Source organism: Meyerozyma guilliermondii, genomic scaffold, assembly GCF_000149425.1.
Source record: "Meyerozyma guilliermondii ATCC 6260 scaffold_1 genomic scaffold, whole genome shotgun sequence".
NCBI lineage: Eukaryota > Fungi > Ascomycota > Pichiomycetes > Serinales > Debaryomycetaceae > Meyerozyma > Meyerozyma guilliermondii.
This window is the reverse complement of record NW_001809800.1, coordinates 1,144,119-1,166,207: the sequence shown is the minus strand read 5'-3', so window position 1 is coordinate 1,166,207 and position 22,089 is coordinate 1,144,119. Positions and strand designations below refer to the sequence as shown.

At 43.2% G+C, this 22,089-nt stretch overlaps 13 protein-coding genes and 2 non-coding genes across 15 annotated transcripts; 7 read left to right on the top strand and 8 right to left on the bottom strand. All coding sequences in view use genetic code 12, as the record gives it.

Annotated features, from left to right (window-relative positions):
• Positions 1-78: 78 nt before the first annotated feature.
• On the bottom strand, positions 79-504 carry PGUG_00665 (uncharacterized protein; the record flags this gene model as incomplete). Its single annotated transcript, XM_001487238.1, has 1 exon — positions 79-504. The coding sequence occupies one exon, from the start codon at positions 502-504 to the stop codon at positions 79-81; it is 426 nt and encodes a 141-aa protein (XP_001487288.1).
• A 116-nt stretch (positions 505-620) lies between these two features.
• On the bottom strand, positions 621-2,009 carry CAP1 (DNA-binding transcription factor; the record flags this gene model as incomplete). The annotated part of the gene is made up of 1 exon (XM_001487237.1): positions 621-2,009. One exon carries the CDS (start codon positions 2,007-2,009, stop codon positions 621-623), a length of 1,389 nt encoding a protein of 462 aa, XP_001487287.2.
• A 599-nt stretch (positions 2,010-2,608) lies between these two features.
• PGUG_00663 (uncharacterized protein) lies at positions 2,609-4,693 on the bottom strand (the record flags this gene model as incomplete). Its single annotated transcript, XM_001487236.1, has 1 exon — positions 2,609-4,693. One exon carries the CDS (start codon positions 4,691-4,693, stop codon positions 2,609-2,611), a length of 2,085 nt encoding a protein of 694 aa, XP_001487286.2.
• Positions 4,694-5,155: 462 nt separating this feature from the next.
• Positions 5,156-5,227, top strand: PGUG_05975. Its single transcript has one exon. It is a non-coding gene; the product is annotated as a tRNA-Gly (tRNA).
• A 95-nt stretch (positions 5,228-5,322) lies between these two features.
• Positions 5,323-8,520, top strand: YCG1 (condensin subunit; the record flags this gene model as incomplete). The annotated part of the gene is made up of 1 exon (XM_001487235.1): positions 5,323-8,520. The coding sequence occupies one exon, from the start codon at positions 5,323-5,325 to the stop codon at positions 8,518-8,520; it is 3,198 nt and encodes a 1,065-aa protein (XP_001487285.2).
• Positions 8,521-8,712: 192 nt separating this feature from the next.
• Positions 8,713-9,846, top strand: ERG6 (sterol 24-C-methyltransferase; the record flags this gene model as incomplete). Its single annotated transcript, XM_001487234.1, has 1 exon — positions 8,713-9,846. One exon carries the CDS (start codon positions 8,713-8,715, stop codon positions 9,844-9,846), a length of 1,134 nt encoding a protein of 377 aa, XP_001487284.2.
• A 446-nt stretch (positions 9,847-10,292) lies between these two features.
• Positions 10,293-11,495, top strand: PGUG_00660 (uncharacterized protein; the record flags this gene model as incomplete). Its single annotated transcript, XM_001487233.1, has 1 exon — positions 10,293-11,495. The coding sequence occupies one exon, from the start codon at positions 10,293-10,295 to the stop codon at positions 11,493-11,495; it is 1,203 nt and encodes a 400-aa protein (XP_001487283.2).
• Positions 11,496-11,740: 245 nt separating this feature from the next.
• Positions 11,741-13,639, bottom strand: UTP4 (Utp4p; the record flags this gene model as incomplete). Its single annotated transcript, XM_001487232.1, has 1 exon — positions 11,741-13,639. One exon carries the CDS (start codon positions 13,637-13,639, stop codon positions 11,741-11,743), a length of 1,899 nt encoding a protein of 632 aa, XP_001487282.2.
• Positions 13,640-13,722: 83 nt separating this feature from the next.
• PGUG_00658 (uncharacterized protein) lies at positions 13,723-14,643 on the bottom strand (the record flags this gene model as incomplete). The annotated part of the gene is made up of 1 exon (XM_001487231.1): positions 13,723-14,643. The coding sequence occupies one exon, from the start codon at positions 14,641-14,643 to the stop codon at positions 13,723-13,725; it is 921 nt and encodes a 306-aa protein (XP_001487281.2).
• Positions 14,644-15,286: 643 nt separating this feature from the next.
• RPL12 (60S ribosomal protein uL11) lies at positions 15,287-15,784 on the bottom strand (the record flags this gene model as incomplete). The annotated part of the gene is made up of 1 exon (XM_001487230.1): positions 15,287-15,784. One exon carries the CDS (start codon positions 15,782-15,784, stop codon positions 15,287-15,289), a length of 498 nt encoding a protein of 165 aa, XP_001487280.1.
• Positions 15,785-16,498: 714 nt separating this feature from the next.
• On the bottom strand, positions 16,499-17,101 carry STE50 (Ste50p; the record flags this gene model as incomplete). Its single annotated transcript, XM_001487229.1, has 1 exon — positions 16,499-17,101. The coding sequence occupies one exon, from the start codon at positions 17,099-17,101 to the stop codon at positions 16,499-16,501; it is 603 nt and encodes a 200-aa protein (XP_001487279.2).
• Positions 17,102-17,551: 450 nt separating this feature from the next.
• On the top strand, positions 17,552-18,466 carry PGUG_00655 (uncharacterized protein; the record flags this gene model as incomplete). The annotated part of the gene is made up of 1 exon (XM_001487228.1): positions 17,552-18,466. One exon carries the CDS (start codon positions 17,552-17,554, stop codon positions 18,464-18,466), a length of 915 nt encoding a protein of 304 aa, XP_001487278.2.
• A 1-nt stretch (position 18,467) lies between these two features.
• Positions 18,468-21,110, bottom strand: PGUG_00654 (uncharacterized protein; the record flags this gene model as incomplete). Its single annotated transcript, XM_001487227.1, has 1 exon — positions 18,468-21,110. One exon carries the CDS (start codon positions 21,108-21,110, stop codon positions 18,468-18,470), a length of 2,643 nt encoding a protein of 880 aa, XP_001487277.2.
• Positions 21,111-21,340: 230 nt separating this feature from the next.
• Positions 21,341-21,412, top strand: PGUG_05976. Its single transcript has one exon. It is a non-coding gene; the product is annotated as a tRNA-Glu (tRNA).
• A 68-nt stretch (positions 21,413-21,480) lies between these two features.
• On the top strand, positions 21,481-22,083 carry PGUG_00653 (uncharacterized protein; the record flags this gene model as incomplete). The annotated part of the gene is made up of 1 exon (XM_001487226.1): positions 21,481-22,083. One exon carries the CDS (start codon positions 21,481-21,483, stop codon positions 22,081-22,083), a length of 603 nt encoding a protein of 200 aa, XP_001487276.2.
• Positions 22,084-22,089: the final 6 nt, after the last annotated feature.

Here is a 22,089-nt window from a genome sequence, read left to right as displayed (position 1 = left end):
AGCTCCAGCAAAATAACCATTCAAAGCCGTATTCAACAAGCCTACATGCAATGTTGTACACTCAGCAATCATTACTACTCAAGCCTTCACCCGCTCCTTAACTTCAGGATTCCAAGCGTTGATCTTGGGCTTGGCAGTGTTATATGGCACATAAGCCCCTTCACTTCCAGTCAAATTCATCTTGTGAGGTCCCATTGGAAAAGGTTGAACAGTCTTCTCTTTTCCTTGTAACTTGTTGGGAGGAGTGTTGGTTCCATAACCCAACCAGTAATGCCATCCAGGCTCAACTTTAGACATGTCAATTCCCCAGTCAGCATATTCTACCCATCTGGTTCTCATATGAATTTCTTCTGGAGCGTCGGTTTCATAATATTTGTTTCCATAGTCATCTTCGCCTACAAGCCATCCTCTTTTGGTATCGTTGTGAGTCTGTATCTGCCAAGCAGCACGTCTGAGTCCCGAACTGTAAATGTTCTTGATTGTCCGGATGAGAGAAGTGGACATGGTTGCTGACCTAGTTGTAGGTGAGAATAAAATCTCGCTCTCATTGGAGGGAGCCGGGCTACATGCAGTACTCAAAATTCTAAAATTCACATTGTGATGCACGAACTATATAATCATCAACGTTTCATAGCACCTGATTGTTCCAATAATTGATTAACATCGGTCGAATTGACCACTACGCCTCTCTCTGAACACTTGGCCTTTGACTTCAACTCCAGACACAACCCATCAATATCAATTTCGGTGTATTTGGGATGGTTGGTAATTCTCTCCCATATTTCAGAGCACTTTAATCCCTTTTCAGGAGCCGGTACAATTTCCAGCACATCATTCTTACCTGATGTATATGAGTAATCTGATGCTTCAGTTGCTGGAGTTCTGTTCGTAAAATCCTTCAAGTTAGCCTCAGGAGAATACGATACTACCGTATCTCGGGTCGAATCAGTACCACTGATGCTGCTCTTGACAAAATCGTTAAAATTGAAGTCCACATTCACTGAATCTTTCAATGGATCGTAAGCGGATTCTTCAGTTGTAAGGAATGCCAAAGGATCAGTTTCCACCTTTTCAGTTGTACCATTGTTTCTACTGCCCAAATCCTCAGAAAATGCTAAAGATACATCAAAGTTCTTGTCATTCAAAAATGACAATGGATCTGTGTTGTTGTTTGATAAATCAAAGTCAAAGGTACTACGACCATTGAAGAAAGAGTCGTTCACATAATCAGTGTTGTCCTTTGCTGCTGGAGTAGTTTTCGACGCAAACGGAGATGCATAGTTAGCCTTCAAATCCTTAGGAACTGGATCTTGCTTCGTTCCACATGCCTCATTTAGTTTACTGCAGAAAGGATCAATATCTTCTTCAAATTTGTAGAAATCGGGGGTTGGGTTGTAAGCAGTAGGTGGGTTGGATCCTGAAGAAATACTGTTCCCCGAATCGGGCGACACTAGTATATTATCATTGAGCGGCGATGTAGATGAAGACGAGCCACCAATCAAATCTGGAAGTGGAAAATCTTTGTTGTTACTGGCATTATATTTTTCAACATTGGGTGATTGGTTGTAGGTATCATCGGACCAGGGGAAATCGGCCGAAACTGCATTGTTGGAATTAGTGGAGTCACTACTCACGGAGGAGTTAGTTTGTGGACGAGGTACCGAAGGCTTTGTATGGGTAGGTAACTTACTGTTCAAGTCCAGAAGGTCAGTGGTACCACGATACCTGGCCAATTCTTGCTTCAACATATCCACCTGGGCCTTGAGGAAATCAGATTCAGTTGCAACCTTGATATTCTGCTCTTCAAGCAGCAGAACCTTGTCCTCCAAATCTTTCATCTTTCTCTCCTTTCTCTCACGGTACGCTCTCTGAGCGGCACGGTTTTGAGCGGTTCTCTTCGACTTGGGTTCGGTCTCTATCGGTTTTCTACCAGGTTTGGTATGCAACTTCTTGTCCACATGGTCAGATGGAGTGTCGAACTGAGAATAAGCACGCTTAACGTCGGCCATGATAAGTTTCGTAAAAAGGGGGTGAAGGAAGTGAAAAGCAGGCTATTAAAGCGGGGGTTTGAAGGAGCACTGAAATGTGCTAATAACGGGGGGAATGGGTTGCCCTACGACTATTGGGCAAGGAGCTGACAAGTAACTTGTAATTTACCGGTTTTCGTTAAATTTGCCACCGGGAATAAACACAAAAGAGCTAATCTAATGTGAAGTATAAGGGTATCTCAAAAAATGACTTTGACTGATATATATATGACCTCTGTAAATATTACCCGAGGAGATTGTGTGAAAAATACGCACGCGGCGGAAGGAATCCAATTACTTTTATACGTACGTCACCTCCTGGCAGCCTTTCTTTTCCCCCTAAATGCAGGCGCTTAGGCTAATATGGCCCCGCTCACGTGTCATGCACATTTGATGACAAATGAGCGAATTCGCACATTACCCGGCCTGAAGGTGCGTTAACAGCCGCTTCTATAAAGTTCTCCGAGGCCTAGAACAGGTTCATATTTGAAGATAACGAGCCGCGCCCAGCCGCACTCCGTATTTAAGTTCATAATAGCCGTTCGTCATTTCGCAACCATGAGCAAAATCGTAGTGCGTATCTAAACGGATACTCTCAAGACGGGGAAGTAATCCGCGTTGTTTTCAATTGTTGTTTTAACCTGCTTTTTCTCGGCCAACGCTTTTCGCAACTTATGTAACTCCAACGATTGTACCACACATGTTTTGGTCATGTTGTTGTAGTATTCTGTGCAATGAGTACCCAAGCAGTAATTTGTGGAGATTTCCGTTTCGCGACAAAGTTGCTGCAGAATTTGTTTAGCCTCGTTAAAGCGGGCGATCGCACTGGCAATTTGCGACCCCGCTTGCGACGCAATCATGTCTTCGGCAATTGTTGACTTGCGGAGGGCTCTAACGTACTGATCGTAAGTTGGGAGCGCTGGAACACCCACGGAAGACCACGGTTTCATGCGAATGTTATAAAGGAGTTCACGGCTGGTTATCAAGTTTTTGGGACCGGCAATGGCATCTATGAGTTTCAAGCTATGACAAATGGCATACATCATACGGTAAGCATCGGTGATGATGCGCAAGGCTTCGTATTTTCTGATGAGAAATTTTTCAATAAACTCTTGATTGCTCTTCAAACCTGGAAGAATGTTTGTGGTAGCAAATTGGATCTGCGCCTTCAATTGTTGCTTTTTGGGGCCAGCCTTGGCCTTTTTCAACCGCTTCGGCATGGCATCGGAAATTTCGTGAATTTGCAGCCGGATGATCATCAATACTCTGCCCTTCAAATGGTCAACTATCGTCATACTCAAGTAAGTTGCGAACCAGTACATCTGGTTCATCTCGTAAGGCTTGTAGATATCCAGTTCAAATCCTAAAAGGAGCACCTCAAGCATCACATCCAACTTGATAAAGTAGACAAAAGATGTGATTGCAAGCGCTGGACTATCATCCATTAGCCTATCACCTATACGATGAGATTGCCATAGCATCACTTCTAATGGCTCCGAAGATACCTGAATAGTGTCCCATATTAGAATTGATCTTGTATTGAGTTGGCGTTGTCGGCAGCGGTTATTGCTAACGACTGCGAAATTTTGATTGATGCCAGTTTCAATATCACCCAAAAGTGTATCCAAATTTTGCAAGAGTTCTTGCTTGATTGTCTTGACTTGTGTTTCGTCTCCTTGAATATTGTTCCATGAATCGGGACGCAATGCATTGCAGTATAGACAACTCAAATTCTCCATTAATTTTAGAGAAATTGACGTAATGTCTTCTTTGGAACCTAATATGGTTCGATCATCTCGAACCAAAAAGAGCTGGAATAACCCACGAGAGATCACATTAGCGGAGGAGAGTGGCCTGCGGATCTCAAACTCCAAGTAGGTGTTTAGTTGATGAATATTGGTGATGTTAGCCGCTGTGTTCACGAATTGATAAACCTCGTCAAAAAGTGAAAATATGCTGGTGTAACATTCGTCACGACATAGACTTGTAAGTTCTGCCGGTATGCTTTTGTTGTTCAAGTCCAACTGGATGAACTTGGAGAACGCTCCCTTAGGTGGTTCCGTTGTCAATTGTGCAGTTTCTTGATGGAGGTCTTGGGTGCAATGCTTGCCATTTGTTAGAAAATGCAACTTATCTTCTATTTGATCTTTTTCAGTTAGCGACAATCTCAAATATAAAATTTGATGGAGATTAAGCATATCGACTGCCAAAGCGAGAAACTTTTGCATAATACTAGCCTGCTTTTCGTCACTAATGTTAGATTTGATCCACTCCATTGACTTATTGGCTTCTGCCACAACAGTCTCAAATGGAACCGCAGTCAACATGTCCAAGTCCAGAGTTCTCGTGGTCAAATCCTCCTCTTCATACAAGACATTGAGGCCAACTTGAACACAGAACCCAATCCACTTGAGCATCACCAACAAGAAAGAACGGAGTACCTGGTGTACCAACATATATTCTGGAGACAAGTCTTCTGTCCCATGATTAGCATACCCATCTTTCAACCGTGGTTCGATTAAAGTACAATTTGTTAGTGTTCCCAAAGTATCAGCATGCCTTTGGTAGTTCTGAAGAAGGGTCTGAGCATATCGACAACTAAGTGCCGTGACTGGTAATGACGAGTTTTGGAGCCAGCTCATGGTGGTGCGGAGAAACTGGTCCATGATAGCAATGACCTCGGAACCACTTCGTGGAGCAGAAGTATCAAATCTTAAATCGTAGTCTTCGAGTGGGATGAGACCGGTGTCCAAACGACGATTACTAACCTCCACAGCCCTTGTTCCTTCGAGTAAGTTGAAGAGCTTCGACTGCACCACTTGACTGCCCTGGATGCTATCTATACATCGTAGAAACAGTTCTGTGACATTGACATATTTGCCATTCTCGAGATCCAACTTCAGTAAAACTAGGTTAGTATTTCATGCCATAATGAATTAAGAATAAAGTTGATATTCTCTTTTCATTCACGCTCGAAATAGGTCTCGAGGAAGTCTTCCTATTTTTAGGTACCCTACATACCCAGATCTTGTCGCATGAAAGAATCGCCGATTTGGTGAGAAAGAGTATATGAGAAACTGATGCGCAGAGCGTGATAGCGACAGGACTAACACCAATACCACACAACCGGGCGGTTGGTGTAGTGGTTAACATATCTGCCTTCCAAGCAGGTGTCACGGGTTCGATTCCCGTACCGCTCATTTCTTTTTTGTTCCCTCGCTACTCTGCGCGTTCGCATCAAATATTCAGATCAAGTTTGTTTACATCTAGAGTCTTTTTTGATTTTCACGCTGAAATGTCCAATAAAGCGACCCTTAAACAGATCCGACAGATCACCGCGTTCGAGGATATCAGCAATGCCATCTCTCAGGTCTTTCAAGATGCTCAAATGAGTCTTTCGAGTCACCGCAAATTGGTGATTGTATTAAAACACATTTACGAAAGAGCAATTGAGCTTGAATTCGAGGATGGGTTCTTGTTACGGCTCACCAAGATGGTCAATAAGATCCTTCCTTTGAAAAAAGGTGAACAAGTCGGTGACCGCATTGCCAAATTCTGCTCATTATTTGTCTCCACATTATTCAAAGACGAGGAAAAGAACGACGAAAATGAAGAAGAAAATGAAGAAGACAGTCCAGCAAACAGAGTAGCCGAATATCTTTTGCGTCACTTGTTGCGTGGGCTGCAGGCGAAAGACAAAAACGTAAGATACCGTGTTGTTCAATTGATTGCGTACTTGGTGATATTTGTTGGTGAGATTGATATCGAGCTCTTCAAAGCTTTGCGATGGTCTTTGAACCGTAGACTCTACGACAAAGAACCGACAATCCGTATACAAGCTGTTGTTGCTATGTCTCGCTTCCAAGAATTAGTCATTCCAGGCGAAGAACATGTTGAAGGGCATAATATGTCGACCCAGAAGCTCATAGAGGCAATTCAAAATGATGACAGCGCAGAAGTCAGACGCTCAGCGCTTTTGAATTTGCTCAAAACTCCAAAAACTATACCTTATTTGATCGAGCGGGCTCGTGACGTAAACGCCATAAATAGGCGGTTGGTGTACTCTAGAATTGCCAAAGAATTGGGAGACTTTCGAAATATTGACTTCGAGTTACGTGAGGAGCTTTTGAAGTGGGGTTTGAATGATAGAGATGATAACGTAAAGAAAGCTGCCTCGAAAATGGTCATCGATCATTGGTTCACCACTGTCAATTCTGATATCATATCGTTGATCGAGAATTTGAAGGTGTTGGATAGCTCGATGGCAGAAACAGCTATGAAGATCTTTTTCAAATCTCGTGATGAAGATTTGAACTCAATTGACTTGCCCAGCTCCATGTGGAAGGAACTCACCACCGAGACTGCGTTTCTCTTGCGCACATTCTATGACTACTGCAATTCAAATGGCCATATCACCCTAATTGACGACCGCTTTCCTGAGCCTGTTGAGATTGCCGAAACTTTGGAAAAATACTTGAAGCTTCGAATGCGCATGCTCGACGAAAATCGTGAACTTATAGAAAAGTACAAACGATCCGAGAAATCACAGAGACGGATCGCAGCCCAGTTGGATCTCTTGGCGCCAGAAATTGTCGAAGCACAAGAACAAGTCAATGAGGAAAAGAGCAAACGTGCCCAGCAGAAGTTACAGAAATTAACCAAAGATGCATCAGCATTGGAAGAAGAATTGAGAGCAGAAGTGATGAAAGCGAAGGAGTTCGAGACTGATTATAACGAGTTTTCGGATGTGTTTGCTGACTTGGAGTTTGTGATCAAGCAATTACTTCTTATCGCAAAAGATTACGATTTCAGCGATGAAATTGGAAGAAGAAGAATGCTACAGATCGTGCGTAGCTCTTTGGCCGACGACAACTTATCGAGCAAGTTGCTTGAGCTGTCATTGCAGGTTCTTCGTAAGATTTCCATTAGTGAGCGTGACTTTTCATCCATGTGTGCCGAGATCATCAATGACTTGCAAGATTCATATCAGACTTCCATCGAGGACACAATTATAGGCCAGATGGAAAATGACAGCGAGGACTCAGATGAAGAAGGTGCAAATGAAGAAGAATCTAGTCCCGATTCTAATCAAAAGCGCAGAAGAGTCGAGCCTAAACAAGCACCAGATGAGCTCACCATTCAGTGCTTACGGCTTTTGCAGCAGGTTCTCGAGCTTGTACAAGAACCCTTGAGTAGCAATTACGCCTTGGAGTCTCTTATTCAGAGCTTGGTAAAGCCCGCGCTTGACAGATGGGATCACATTCAAATTAGAGCCCTTGGAATGAAGTGTATGGGCTTGTTCTGCCTTTTAGACCAGCAATTGGCGAGTAGTTACCTAGTGGTGATAGGAAAGGCTGCAGCTAATACGCAAGGTGAATTGAGAGTCATTTGCATCAAAGCCATCGTTGACATTCTTTCAGTACATGGATTGAGTGTGGTTGGTAGAGGAAAGGAAGTTGATTCGCTTTCTTTGTCTCGGCTCTTTTCCAAGATCTTACGACTGTACGATGACCATGAAGCACAAGCTGTGGTAGCTGAGGGTTTGTGTAAACTCTTCTTGGCAGACATCCTCAATAATTTTGGAAATGACGAGAAAGAAGACCCTAAACCTGAAGACAATGAAGAGCAAAAGCTCTTGACTGCATTAATATTGTCGTATTTCCATCCTTACAACTCGGACAACCATGCATTGAAGCAAACTTTGGCATTTTGCATTCCGGTTTATGCTTTCAGTCACCCGTCTCATCAATTCAAACTTGCTAAGGTGAGTGGTGATTGTTTTTTCCGTATGTTCCGAGTAGATGGTGGATATACTCGGTTCGACAACTTTACGACAGCCAATGCAGTCATGCAACAAATTGTTCATTGGTGTGATCCAAATAATTTGGTAAATTTGTCAGAGGAGGACATCCTGAAGACCCCATCTCATGTATGGCAAGCAGTGTCTATGCTCCAGGCACTTGAACAAGATACCCCAAGAAGTGTCAAGAAGACCATCATCACTTACTTGAACAAACTCTACATAACAGAGAAGTTGGGATCTACGGTGCTTAGAGCACTTCAAACCAGTCTCAACGATACAAAGGCGTACTTTGAGACATGCCAAAACGAGCCGGAATTTACCATGGATGCATCCACGGAGAAGATGTGGGCCAAGTTTGAAGCAAATGTTCAGGCAATGATAACTAAAGCCGACGAAGAGGAAGAAACCAGTATGAAATTCCAGAGTTCTAGGACAGGAAGTATTAGCGAGTCGGCTGCCAGTCAAACCACTAGCCGTCGCGGAAGCCAAGCGCCGAGTGCCGTCAGTAGCCGAAGCGCTAGCAGGAATGCCAGTAGAGCTGCCAGTAGAAATTCTAGCAGGAATACTAGCAGAAGACCTAGTATGGCTGATGAGGAGGATAACGTTTTTGGTGGATCGAACAAAGACGAAGAACTTGCAGAAATCGATAAGATGTTAGAACAAGAAGAACTGGTGGATTACGATATCTGATACAAAATCGGCTCATCATCTCGTATAGGCTTCCTATTGATGTTGCAACCGCTCTGCATAAAATACTGGAGATCGTCTCGTATTCCCTAAACGAGTGTGTCGTACTGCATATTTATACGACAGGAACGAGGGCAGCTGAAAATAAAAACACCCGACCACGCAGAAGAAACACAAAAGACTATCGTTAAAATCATGACTTCTGAATTTAAACTCGCCGAAAAAGACCATGAAAGAGATTCCCAGTTTGCTAAGGCTCTTCATGGTGAATCCTACAAGCAAACTGGTTTGAGAGCTCTTCTTTCTAAGGCTAAGGACGCGTCATCGGTGGCCACTAACGGTTATTTCAAGCACTGGGACGGTGGTGTTTCCAAGGAAGACGAGGACAAACGTCTCGGAGACTACTCCCAGTTGACTGCACACTACTACAACTTGGTGACAGATTTCTACGAGCATGGATGGGGCTCTTCATTCCATTTTTCACGTTATTATAAAGGTGAAGCTTTCAGACAAGCTACTGCTCGTCACGAGCATTTCTTGGCTTTGAAGATGCAGCTCAACGAGAACATGAGAGTGTTGGATGTTGGATGTGGTGTTGGTGGACCGGGTAGAGAAATTTGCCGTTTTACCGACTGTACCATTGTTGGATTGAACAACAACGACTACCAAATTGAGCGTGCTAACCATTACGCCCAAAAGTACAAGTTGGATCACAAATTGTCGTATGTCAAGGGTGACTTCATGCAAATGGACTTTGAGCCCGAACTGTTCGACGCCGTTTATGCTATTGAAGCCACTGTGCATGCTCCAGTGTTGGAAGGTGTCTACTCTGAAATCTACAAGGTTTTGAAGCCTGGTGGTGTGTTTGGTGTCTACGAATGGGTTATGACCGACAAGTACGACGAGACCAATGAGGAACACCGTAAGATTGCCTATGGTATTGAAGTGGGAGATGGAATTCCAAAGATGTACAAGCGTGAGGTTGCCGAACAAGCTTTGAAAAACGTGGGTTTCGAGGTTGAATACCAAAAGGACTTGGCTGACAAGGACGACGAAATTCCTTGGTACTACCCATTGTCAGGTGAGTGGAAATATGTCCAAACTTTGGGCGACTACTTTACTGTTTTCAGAACCTCTAAGATTGGTCGTACCGTCACTACAGGTTTGGTGGGTATGTTGGAGACTGTTGGCTTTGCACCAAAGGGCTCAAAGAATGTTACCTATGCATTGGAGGATGCAGCTGTCAACTTGGTTGAAGGCGGACGCCAAAAGTTATTTACCCCTATGATGTTGTACGTTTGCAGGAAGCCTGAGAATGCTTCTCATTAATTTGTGTCTATAGACGAGATATTAATTTAAATTCCAGTTGGTGTGTTGAGGCAGGGAACGTGTAGCAAGGTTAGTGCACCTTTCCGGAATTCATGGGTGTGAACATCGATGTGGAAGAAACATAAACTTTTAAATTCATAGAGGCAAGTTACTGGTGCCGAATGTTAAAGTAATTCGTTTTAATGATTTCGCAACCAAACTCAAAACTAGTAGATAATCCATTTTTTTAGTTAAATTTTGAAAGGTCAAGTGAAATCACTTTCAGAACACTCTTTCCCTTCAAATTGACTTCCGGAAATTCACAAGAATAACCTAAAAACTTCTCTCCCAATTGTGGCTTTATTTCTCTACTCAGTCCGAACGGGCAACCCAAGTGTCCCGATTTCAGAGGTGCGCAACCAAAGCCATTATCACCGATTTTAATTGCAATTTCTTCAAATCTGACCATGCCCTTGACGAACCCAAACCTTGAAGGATACACAATTGTGCGCCAATTATGGATAGAATACTACAACAAACACGAACGTACATTTATAGCCCGTAAAAGGTGCTCTGGATGCTACAATGACAACAAGTTTGTTATCTGGGCAGTGTCAGTTGCAGCCCAGTCGATAGTTGATGGTGCAAGAATTTACAAGGAATTTTTGCCATTGGTTGGACCAGCTATCGATATCTTCCAGAAGTATAGAAACCCACATTTGAAAGGTTATTCTGCTGCAGAAAATAATGGAAATGATAAAGATATCTACTATGATGATGATGCCCAAGTTGCCAGTGCTATGTTAACGGCATACGAAGTCACCGGCGAAAAAAGGTTTTTGGACCAGGGAAGAGAATTGGTGAGGTTTTTGATGGGAGGATGGAACGATAACCCCAATGCTCAAACCAAAGGTGGAGTGAAATGGCATATTTCAAATGCTTATTTAAATGCATGTACTACGGCCGAAGTCGCCAAGGCGTGCCTTCAATTGTCAAAATTTGTGCCTAATGAAAGCAAGGTTTACATTGACTTTGCCGCAAAATGTTTAGATTGGCAAATTAAAGTGCTCCAAGATCCTGGCGACAAGTTGATCAAAGATGGTGTTCAAGATACCCTGAAAGAACCCAACGATACAAAATGGACCTATAATTTGGGTACCACGCTCTCGGTGGCTTCACATTTGTATCATATTACAAAGGACCAATCTTACAAAAAGATAGCTGATGAATTGGCCGATGCTGGAATTAACAGAAACGTATTTTTCTACGACAGAGACTTCAGCGATGACAAGCGTTACTGGAGAGATTCATCTTACTTTGTTCAACTTCTAATCGAAGGATTAGCCGACTATATGCTTTATGTTGGACCCGATGCTCCTGGAGATCTTCCCCAGAGAATCGAAGAAGAGATCAGAAGACACTTGCTTATGTTTTACAAGTACCTGAAAGATCCTAAAGACGGGATGTACATTCAAAGTTTTGAACCTCATCACACTTATAGAGAAGTGTATGACTCGGAGTACAAGAGGGAATTCGGAGAACGGAAGGGATGGGGATTGAAGGATGAAGACAAAGATGGTGACCAACCTCAAAAGTGTCTTATGGGATATGGTGCAGCAGCAAGGGTTTTCTTTCAAGGTGCTAGAGTCGTGCCTCAAATTAACCAGTAAACTCTTGTATGCTCTTTATATGCTATATATTATACATTAAACCTTCAACTTGGGCAAATCAAATGCTTTACTACCAGGTAACGAGAAGAGAGGACGTTCAACAACGACAATGCTCTCGGCCCCGAATGAATCTGCAGCAAGTATAGGACGATATTTACTGGTGAGCCAGAAAGGTCTGGCTGAGGCATCGATCTCTTCACCCTCCACCATTATTTCATGTCTTAATCTATCGACTTGACTTTGCTTCAGCTATCAATGGTATCGCCATTCTCTTCAATAGCAAGACCATCACGAGCTCTTTTCTTTCCAGCAACTACATTGTTGTTGGACTTTGTAACGGGAATATTTTGCAGAAGGTCGAAGAAGCAAAGCCAAGTGGATCCATATATCCATACTCGATCTGAATCATTTTCGGCAAACATTCCCTCTGGTTTATCTTCCAATTTGACAAACGGCTTGGGCATGAATTCAGAGTTACGTTTAGACCAAGCACTTAAAGTAGACTCTGAACCATTGACTTCAAATTCGAGAAGCTTGTTATCTTGCGTGAGTATGAGCACGGTGTTCTTGTTGGAGATGGTGATAAGATGAGGATATGGGGTTATTCTCGTCATCAACGAAGCTTTACCCTTGAATGGTATCATTTCAATAATCCCATCAAAGCCAGCAATTACCACAAAGTCTTTACCAACTGTCATGCTCTTTACTCTTGAGATTTTTTCTGTTTCGAGTTCTTCAATGAGAGAGATTTCCGATTCACCTACATTGAACCTGTAGATCTCATTATCGCATGTGAGGACAACAAGATCAGTATTTTTGAGTGCTACCGATTTTGCACCCGAAATGATCGAGTCAAAGTCAGAATCACGAATTTTTGTTACGGTCAATTTAATTCCTTCAGATTTTAAACGGAACAACTTGACTGCAGTGGATGTTGCCACAGCCATTAAAGAAACCTCCTCGTTTACGGAAACATCAGTAATATTAGAGTCGTCAGCCATGGTAATTTTCGAAACCAATTTGTGAGAACCATCAATGGTTCTCCATGCTTTGACGCTCTGGTCCTGCCACATGAATATCAAATTTTTGGGGTGAATGCAAACGTTACGCAGTTGTTGGCTAATAACGATTTTTTTATATGGACCATCTTGAAACTGGGAAACAGATTGAATGACTACCGATCGCTCGACACCTCCACTTACTAGAAGACCAGAACCGTGAAGGCTCTCGTGAATGGCAAGAGTACGGATATCGTTTGAATGGAGGAGTCTGTTGAAGCTGTGAATCCATTTAGAGGATCTCTTGCCGTTTGACGAGAGTAATGAAAATTGGTGAATTTTTCGATCAACTCCAGCGCTGAAAACCTTTTCACCATTGTAGTCAGCACAAAGAGTCAACACATCTGCATCGTGAGAGGTGAAGGTTTGCACGAGCGAAAAGGAAGAAACGTCCCAAAACTTGACCAGTCCTGTAGAATCACCACTTACAATGAGTCCACGCTGAGGCAATGTAATGATGGACCATACCAAAGTACTTTCAGTCTTTGATTTATCTACCCTCATTGTTGAAAGAATTCTTCCTCGAGTTTCGCTTGAGGCTGACCAGCATCTGATTCGGGCATCGGCGCAACCTCCAACTATCATTGATGACTTGTACCACTTTACCGTGAGCACTCTCAGGTCTTGTCTCTGACAGATGAGTTCATGTTCAATTGATCCTGGTCCCCCAGATACGTCAACTATCACCACAGACCCGTCGTCACATCCCACCGCAAGCTTGGTCCCACACTCACTGACGTCGATAGACCATATTATGCCAGCATTGCAATCATAATTAATTCGCGGGAGTCCAGTAGTAAGGTCCCATTCTGTGATGTATGTAGAACCACCAATAGAGAATAAACGGGGCTCTTCAGCTCCTGCCCAAACAATGCCCTCTATGGATCTACCACGGGATCCGGCAAGTTTGGTTTCAAACACCCAATTGTATCGCGGATTCCATATTTCTATATCTCCATTACTCCTCCCTATGGCGAGTCTAAGGGATGGATCGCTGACTTTTTCTGGGTCAGACACATGCGAAAATGCAGTAGCTGTTACAGTATGCGGAGTATAATCCACAAATCGACATCGATGAACGTCCATTGTTTCTAAATCATATACGTAACCAGATGCTCATCTCAAAATTTTCGAACCTTGGTGATGAGTTCAACACCCCTACACCCACACTAGACGAACCCCACAAAACTGTTGATCAAGTTTAAAAGACGAATAAACCACTTGTTCTCATCGGTGTTCAACACCATATTTATGACAAGCTCCTTGTGCTTATTGTTGGGTTTTTTTATGAGCGTCTGCTTCACAATGACATTACGCTTGATGCACCACACTAAGAAGAGCAAAGTCAAGCAGCTGATAGAAAAGTTCTTAGCAATACGCAAAAGTACCAGGCCCACTGCCCGCAAGGTTTTTAACGCTCGCTTGCGTGCCTCCGGAAGTTGATCACTGCTTTCGGACAGCTCGCTGCGATGACGTTTGTAGTTGACGATATCACGCGAGAGCTTGTTTATCATCAAGTTCACTTCTCCCTGCCATGACTTGAACTCGTCTAAAGATGATGCACCTGCACCGGCATTCCCTTGTTGCGCAGAGTAAACTGAATCTCCTGGCCCGGCATTTTTCACCAGATGTGTACCGCCATGCAGTTGCTGAAGCCTTTGCAGTTGAACGTACTCGTTTATCGAGAGCATGGTATTGCGTCGAGAATGGGAGTATATCTTTTGAAGGTTGTTTCGGTATTGTGTGCCGCTCCCAGAATAGTTACTAGGCGGCGGTAATGGAGTGGTGGTTGAATAGCGATCGGTGTGGGAGAACAGCGGAGAATGCGAAGGCAATGGTAACGGCATCGGAGGCGAGTCGCTATCTGGAGTATACTGCAAGTCCTTAATTTGGTCCCAGAGATATTCAAGTTCGCTGAGAAGTTCTCTTGCTTCCAAAGTACCACTGGCATATATTCTCATGGTCTCAATCAAGTAGGAAATGTACCGTCTCTTTGCTTCAGTACGGGAGACACCTTCTTCTCGTTTCCACGCGTCCCACTTCTTCTTTGCTCCTTCATCTTCAAGGGTAAATCCAACGGGCCTCGGCATAACACCATCAACATTGCCCTCGGTTGCTTGCTTGTACAACCCATAAAGCTTTATTCTACTGTCTGCTGGTGGGCGAGGAAGCGAACCATAATTGGAGCGGGAGGAAAGAGCTCGAATGGTACTTATGGCCTTCACAAAGACACGATCTGGGTTAGTTTAAAATTCAATTTTGTGGGTACCAGATCTGGGCCGAGGAACACTTACCAATAGAGTCAGACATGCGATTTGTGGCTAAGAAAGGATGAGTTTCTTGGTCCAGGTAGGAACCCAAGCAGTATTAAATACGTTTTACGTGTCCTTGAAGCTAGAGGCACCAAACCTTCGTCTAAAATATAAGAATGAATCGCCCCTGTGAAGATCAACAACAGAGAGCGCACCGCCAGTGCACCAATTGTGGGGTTGAGATTTGAGAATACATTACAAAAGCTGGTTACAAAATTTACAAATGTATGCGGATGAAATGGACCATCATATCCACAAAGGATATCACGGTGAGTAGACCGCCGTGGTGAATCTAGTTTGCACCAAAATAGGAACCAAAAACAGAAAAATTTGGCACCAGAGTGTTGGCAAACATGCACCTACAAAGTGCTCCATGTATGATATTGATTAAAACCCTATTAGACACTCATCTGTACATAATCTAGTTCTCTGGAACGTCAATCGAACCATCATTGATGGCGTCGATAATGTCATGAGGGTTCTTACCTTCGACACGGCATCCAACAGATTGAGCAGTACCCAAGATTTCCTTGGAAACGGAAGCTAAGTTCTTACCGAAAGACTTGTCTTTCATCTGTCTGGCAATTTCAAAGATTTGTTCCAATGGAATGTTACCAGAGTGCTTCACGTTCTTCTCCTTCTTTCTGTCTCTAACTGGCTCCTTCAAGGCGGTGATCACCAAAGAAGATGCAGATGGGACAACAGAAGCAGTAGCTTGTCTGTTTTGGATTCTCAATTGCACAGTAACCTTAATACCCTTGAAATCCTTGGTGGCCTTGGCGATATCTTCACCGACCTTCTTAGGAGACAAACCCAAAGGTCCGATCTTAGGAGCAAGTGCAGAAGAAGCACCTACTTCACCTCCTACGGCTCTCAAGTAGATGAACTTCACCTCAGATGGGTCGAATTTTGGTGGCATATTTGGTAATAATGAGAATCTGGCTTGAAATTTTTTTCGCAGGTGAGAAATTGAAAATCAGCCTGCACATAATGCACGTGATAGGGTTGAGCCCTGAACACACCTTTAATCGTTATCAGAGGGTGCCTCCTGGTATATCATCACCAATTCTGGAATCTTCGTATAATTGGTTATCGTCATCTTCAGAGGTGGCCAATTGACGTAGCATAATTGCCCTGGATGTTTTCCCAATTCTTGTAATTCTTTGAACACAACCACTGGTTTCTCTTGCAATTTGAGAATTCGTTCCTTGTCACCGTAGCAAATAACTAGAACATATTTCAGCCAATCGTCACGAGGGATATGGTGACGCTTCATAGCATGTTGTAGGACTTTGTAGCACAGATCATCAGACGATGCTCGGAGCTGTTTGAGGGGTTCATTAGATGTAGTTCCTAGCTGTGAAGTACTTGGTTGCGATGGCTTGAGAGTATTTAAAGTAGAGGTTGTGGTGGTGGAATTGGCTGATTTGGTCTGTATGAGTCGAGGTCGACTACTGGTCTTTTCTGGTTGGGAAAGTCGAGACCCTGGACCAGATTCCGGCACTGTTTGCAGTACTATCTTTCCAGTTCCAAGTGATAAGATGGAGCCAGAAAGAAAACCTATTGGACATTGTTGGACTGGGTAACGACGAGTTTCGGGTCGAAGGCATTGGTATCGACCGTGGTGGTGCTGTTACTTCGAGAAACGCTTGGGGGGAATAGACGCTGTCATTGCTGGTGAAACTTCCAGAGACGAGGTTGTAGCGGCGCTCAGCACCGAATTTGTAGGCAGGTAAAGGGTTGTAGGACCAGGATCCAAGGTTGGTGTTGGAAGTGGCTTTGTTTCCTTCATATATTTTATTACTGGAACCAAGTCTGCCTTGAGTTTGTTGAAGTTTTCATTGAGTCGTTTCATATCGAGTTGATGGGTGGGACTAATTGGTGAAGGGGCAGGGGCCGGTTGGCTTTGTTTGACCGAGATGGCGAGTTGTTTGAACATGTCACGCATGATCTTGGTTGATAAGGTGAGAGATTCGGCTCCAATGGCATTATTGTTAATTGGATAAGTGGTGCCGTCGATACCCGTTTCGACTATGAGTTCAGAAATTGCCCGTTTAATCGCTAATCTCGACCCGATCTTGGTTATTCCAACTTCTTTTAAATGGTCTGTGGTAAGATACGGAAGGAGAGACCCATCGATGTTGTGATCTAAAAATAACTTGCCAGAGTCTGGTTCGACTCCATCGATGAAATGCGACACTTGGGCTGGATCCCAAGTTAGATACGACTCAGACATGTGGTATTCAGCAGATCATAAACTATAATTGGGTCGCTGCGTTGTAGCAAAGTTTGGCGAATTAATGATGAAGTTGATGGCAATCTAATGAAGTCTGTATCGCTTTGCCCATTTCAACATGAATCAGCTACCTGCAGGAATAATGCAGCACACCGAGCGGGTCCAGAATTGGGGCTATGGGGGGGTGGGGTCAATGTTATGAATTGGCTTTATGAGACTGTTGCGAGTTCCAAATCGCTTATTTTTACTCTTTTGTAACCAGTCATGTCACCTTTACGAACGAAAGTGGTGTTTCATCTGCTTTGAATCGGAATGTTATAGTCGCCGCATTCGCAACTAGTCTCAAAACGGCAACGCTTGATACTAATTGTGGACAGGCATTGTGCAGGAAAATGCGTTCGGTGCCGGAACACGCTCGATAGGAAACGAGCTGCGATCTCCCTGATTACAATGGCTGTACAGGGAATTCTCCATTCGTACGTGCCAGACTTGGTGGCTTTCGAGTTCACAGACCAGAAAACTCCTCCTGCACCAAACGTGCTTGTATTTATAGGTGGTCTTAGTGATGGCCTTTTAACGGTTCCATATTTGCAACAGTTGGCCAATGGTCTAGAAACTGTAAATAGCACCTTGGGAAACTGGTGTTTGGTCCAGACATTAATATCATCTTCGTATAATGGATGGACATCGGGATCGCTCGAGCGAGACGTCAAAGAATTAAAAAAATTGGTGCAATATTTGAGGTCCGAAGCAGGAGGCAGTCGTCGAAAAATTGTACTTATGGGCCATCTGACAGGCTGTCAGGATACAATGGAGTACTTGACCAAGATATGTAGCCATGAAGAGGTGTCAGAAGACTCAATTCTTGACGGGGCCATTTTGCAAGCTCCAGTTTCTGACCGCGAAGCGATGGAAATGTTTAAAGGAACACAGGTAACTCAAGAACTAATTGAGGAGTGTAAGCGGGATTTCCTAGAAAAGGGACGCCAAAACGAAATGCTTCCACCAAAATTTTCGTTTTTCGATACACAATTGACTGCATATCGTTTCCACTCTCTTGCTGCTCCTGGAGGTGATGATGACTACTTTTCGTCGGACCTCACCTATGAAGACCATAGAAAAACATTTGGCATTGTAAACACACCTCTTTTGGTCCTTTATGGGGCTAAAGATGAATGTGTTCCAAAGTCGGTGGATAGAGAGGCCTTAGTCAAACTCTGGGAAGCATCGACAAACCCATACTATTGGAGCCCTTTGAGTAAGGTTCTTCAAGGTGCTACGCACAACGTTGGACCAGGATCAGATCCAGGAGCTGTTGATGATCTTGTGGCCACCGTCACAAAGTTTGTGGAATCACTTCATTAGACTATACAGAAGCAGTGCGGGAATAGCTCTGCACGTCATTAAATAGATCTTTACAATATTTTTCGAAGCTAACATCGTCCGACAAAACATCGTAGTATTGCGTAAAGGTATTAGTGGTCTCTGATTTGCCAATGAAACTCTTTAAACCGTCCCAGAAACCTCTTTTTTGCTCAAATGTTGCACCCATTTCTCTATTGTAGCGAGGACTTAATCTCGCTGTGAAAAACCGTGCTTGTGAATGATCTGTTTGTGTCACTATTATAGATGGAGTAAAGCTGCGTCCTTGCTTGAAGACATCAGTCTGCAAAAACTGTAGAGGGCCTGCTATTGTGCTGCTCCTATTGTATACCAAATCTTCATTTTGCGACAGATGTAACTTTAACAGTTTATGATGGTCGTCGGCAATATGGTTGTAAATAATCACATTAAATCCACAATCTAAGACGTAGAAACCGCTGCCATTTTGAGTAAGGGTTTCTATTTTTAATGGCACTTTCTCAAAGGTATCGCTTGTTTCGAAATAAAGAACTGGGTCGATCATGATGCTGGACTGGATACAACTGGACCTCATGAATACCAGGTAGTGGAAAGCCGTTTCGTCTGGTGAGGAGTTGAAGATATTAATAAGGCAAGGATTCCTGCTGAGCGAGAATATAAGCTGAGGAATCATTTTGAACTTTTTGTGTAAAAGTTCTTGTGTCTGCAAAGAAAGATAGGGATTGACAAGCGTCTCGCCAGCGTTAGCAAGCAATCCCCCAACAGAATATAAGAGTTTGACAACAGAACCATGAATGTCATTGGTAATATTTGCAAAGTTTTCGAACCCTAATGAACTATCGATCTTATCAAGCAAAAGTCTTGTGAATAAAACCGTCCAAGCGTATGGGTCGAAACTGTCTCTCCATTCCTTTTCCATGACAATTTTGCTTTTGGAGTTAACAAGTTGGTATCCTTTGCTGGTTTTTGTTTGGTGAGGTATCAAACTAGCAAGGGTTGTTGGTTTTCTAACAGTGGTAACTCGTATTTTCCAACTCTTTAAGTCCCAATATTTCAAACGGAATTGAATAAAAACTTCCGTGACTCCTTGCGCAGACAACATTGTGGACGAAGAAGCGGTAGTAGGCTCGAAAAATAGAGCCATGGTGTCTAATTCTTTTAGTGCATTGAAACTCCAGCGATTGGTGAAATTTCGTTTCTTCGTTGCGGAGTCAAACTCTCCCATAGTATCTGCTATCTTTTCATGGTGAGCCCAATTTAATTTATCAGATTGATAAGATGAAGGCAAGCTATGACCATTACCCACGAGCTTAGACACCTTTGAGTTTCCTGACGTGAGCACCGTTAGCTCACATTTGTACTTGGTAGATGCTCCAATAGACTTCATGAGGGCATCTTCAAAGTTTCTATTTGCAAATGAGCTGGTCAAATGTATAGTCCCATTAGTTTCAGTTACGAGAGGTTTCATTTCGTATACTCCAGCCTGATCTAACGAACCAAAAAATAGTTCAAAGGACCACCGAGGAGCATTGGGAGCAACAGGGTATGCAGTGGCTTTGGATGAAACATTGTATGCGATTGAGCTAGCAGCTGAAGGTGTGAGACCACAGGCCATCAAAGCCAAAGTGTGATAGTATTTCAGAGCGCTGACAAAATATGGAGCTTGCAACTTGGCAATATCATTATGAGATCGCATATGCTCATTACGTTTAGTGCAATCCATTACCATTCCGGGATTTAGCGTACACGGCCCACTGGAGAAGAAGAATGTCGTACCAACCATGTTGTTGAACTCGAAACGAGATAAAATGGCGGTAAGAACGTATAACGCCAAACCTGAATTTCTTGGAGGTTTATGGCTGTTAGTATACGTCGGTTGAAGAGAACGGATATATTCCACAAATGAGTTTCTCGTCGTTTCGTTCACTTCCACAGCACCAGAAGAAGGCCTCCTGTTGTTTTTTTTCGGACTTTTATCAAGTGGGACGTCCAAATTCAAAAGCTCTGATACTTTACTGAATTTGTCGGGACGAAAATAGTCCGTAGGTTTTATTGTTTGGTCCAGCTCATCTTCACGAGAAGATATAGAGCTTTCAGTTACAGCAAGAGTTAGCTCTGACTCTAGATTGTGAAAAGTAACTTTGCTATCAAATGAGATCAACCCAATATGAGCTCCATCTGGTATAGCAGCGAGCGAAGAAATGATTGCCAGTTTTAATCTCTCGAAAGATTTGTCACTGTCATTATCTCCATCCTTGTACTCGTATGAATCAACAACAAAATAGTAGACCAATGGTCCTTCAGAAGGCATTCCTATATCTGACGGAAGGTGATATTCTACAGTATCCACTTCCAGGTCAAGAAATCCTGGCAGGTTTCTGCGATCCTCATCTAACTTAAACGACTCGAAGAAGTACGACATCTTTCCACAGAAGGGACACTTCCACATATTATTAGCTCTGTCCAAGAGAATATGGGGATTTATGATTGCAGTGCATGTTTCACATTGAATCGGCTGGTCAGAAACGAAATTTTTTTTGCACTTTTCAATTACTGGTGTATACAAACACCCTACCGGAGTGACTATCTGAGATTCCTGGAGCCGAGTCGAAGGAAAAACATTCCAATTGAATCGTACTTCTGACATACCAGGTTTAACAGCCAAATTCTGAAGCCTTCATTTTTCGCATCCTCTTATCAATTACACCCATGCACCCGCGGAAATCACCGAGGCCATGGATGGCACTAAGTAAACGCATTAGAAGAAGAGGAGGAAAAAAGTTCAGTAGTGACAATTGGAAACCAGTATGATGATCTATGGTAGTATTTGTTGATTAGAAGCCTATAGTCCACTGAACCCTAGAAGTATAGAAGTTATCCGATATAGTGTAACGGCTAGCACGGTTCGCTTTCACCGAGCAGACCCGGGTTCGACTCCCGGTATCGGAATTTTTTTATCGATTTAGTTTCGCGATGGCTGCGATGAGGTTGTCTTTTTTGACTTTGGTAATTGAATAATGGCGACCAGACAGTCCAAAACGGCCAAAAGAAACAAGACACAGAACCAGAAGCGTAATGTGGAGCTGGAGGTATTTACAGACTCTGCTGCACGCAATCTTCTTGAAAACCAACCGAAACTAACTCCCAAATCGAAAGTCAAAAAGCCATCGAAACTCGCTGTGAAAAAACAGCAAGCCAAGGTAAGATTGTATGGCGCCAAGAATGGAAGAGAATACAAAGAATCCGAGCTTCAAATACCCGTTTTGAACAAAGCGGTGGTTCCTGGGGTAAAGGCTAAGAAGGGTAAAAAAGGAAAGGTTTTCGTGGATGACAATGATAATCTTACGATGGAAAGACTTGTCAAGTCAATTAATGATAAATATGATAAGGTGAACGAAAGCAAGTTGGAGAAGAGTCGTCGTTTAGAAGAGATCAGAGAGGTCAAACGTCGGGAAATGGAGAAGAAAGAAGAACAAAAGAAAAATAAACTTGACGACAAGAAGAAGGAACTCAAGAATAAAGCATCTGTGGCGCGAGCCAACAGAAGGAAGAATGCCAAGGAGGCAGCCAAGGAGGCTGAAAGTGACGAGCCTAGAAAGAAGAAGGTATCTTTTGCATAAATCCAT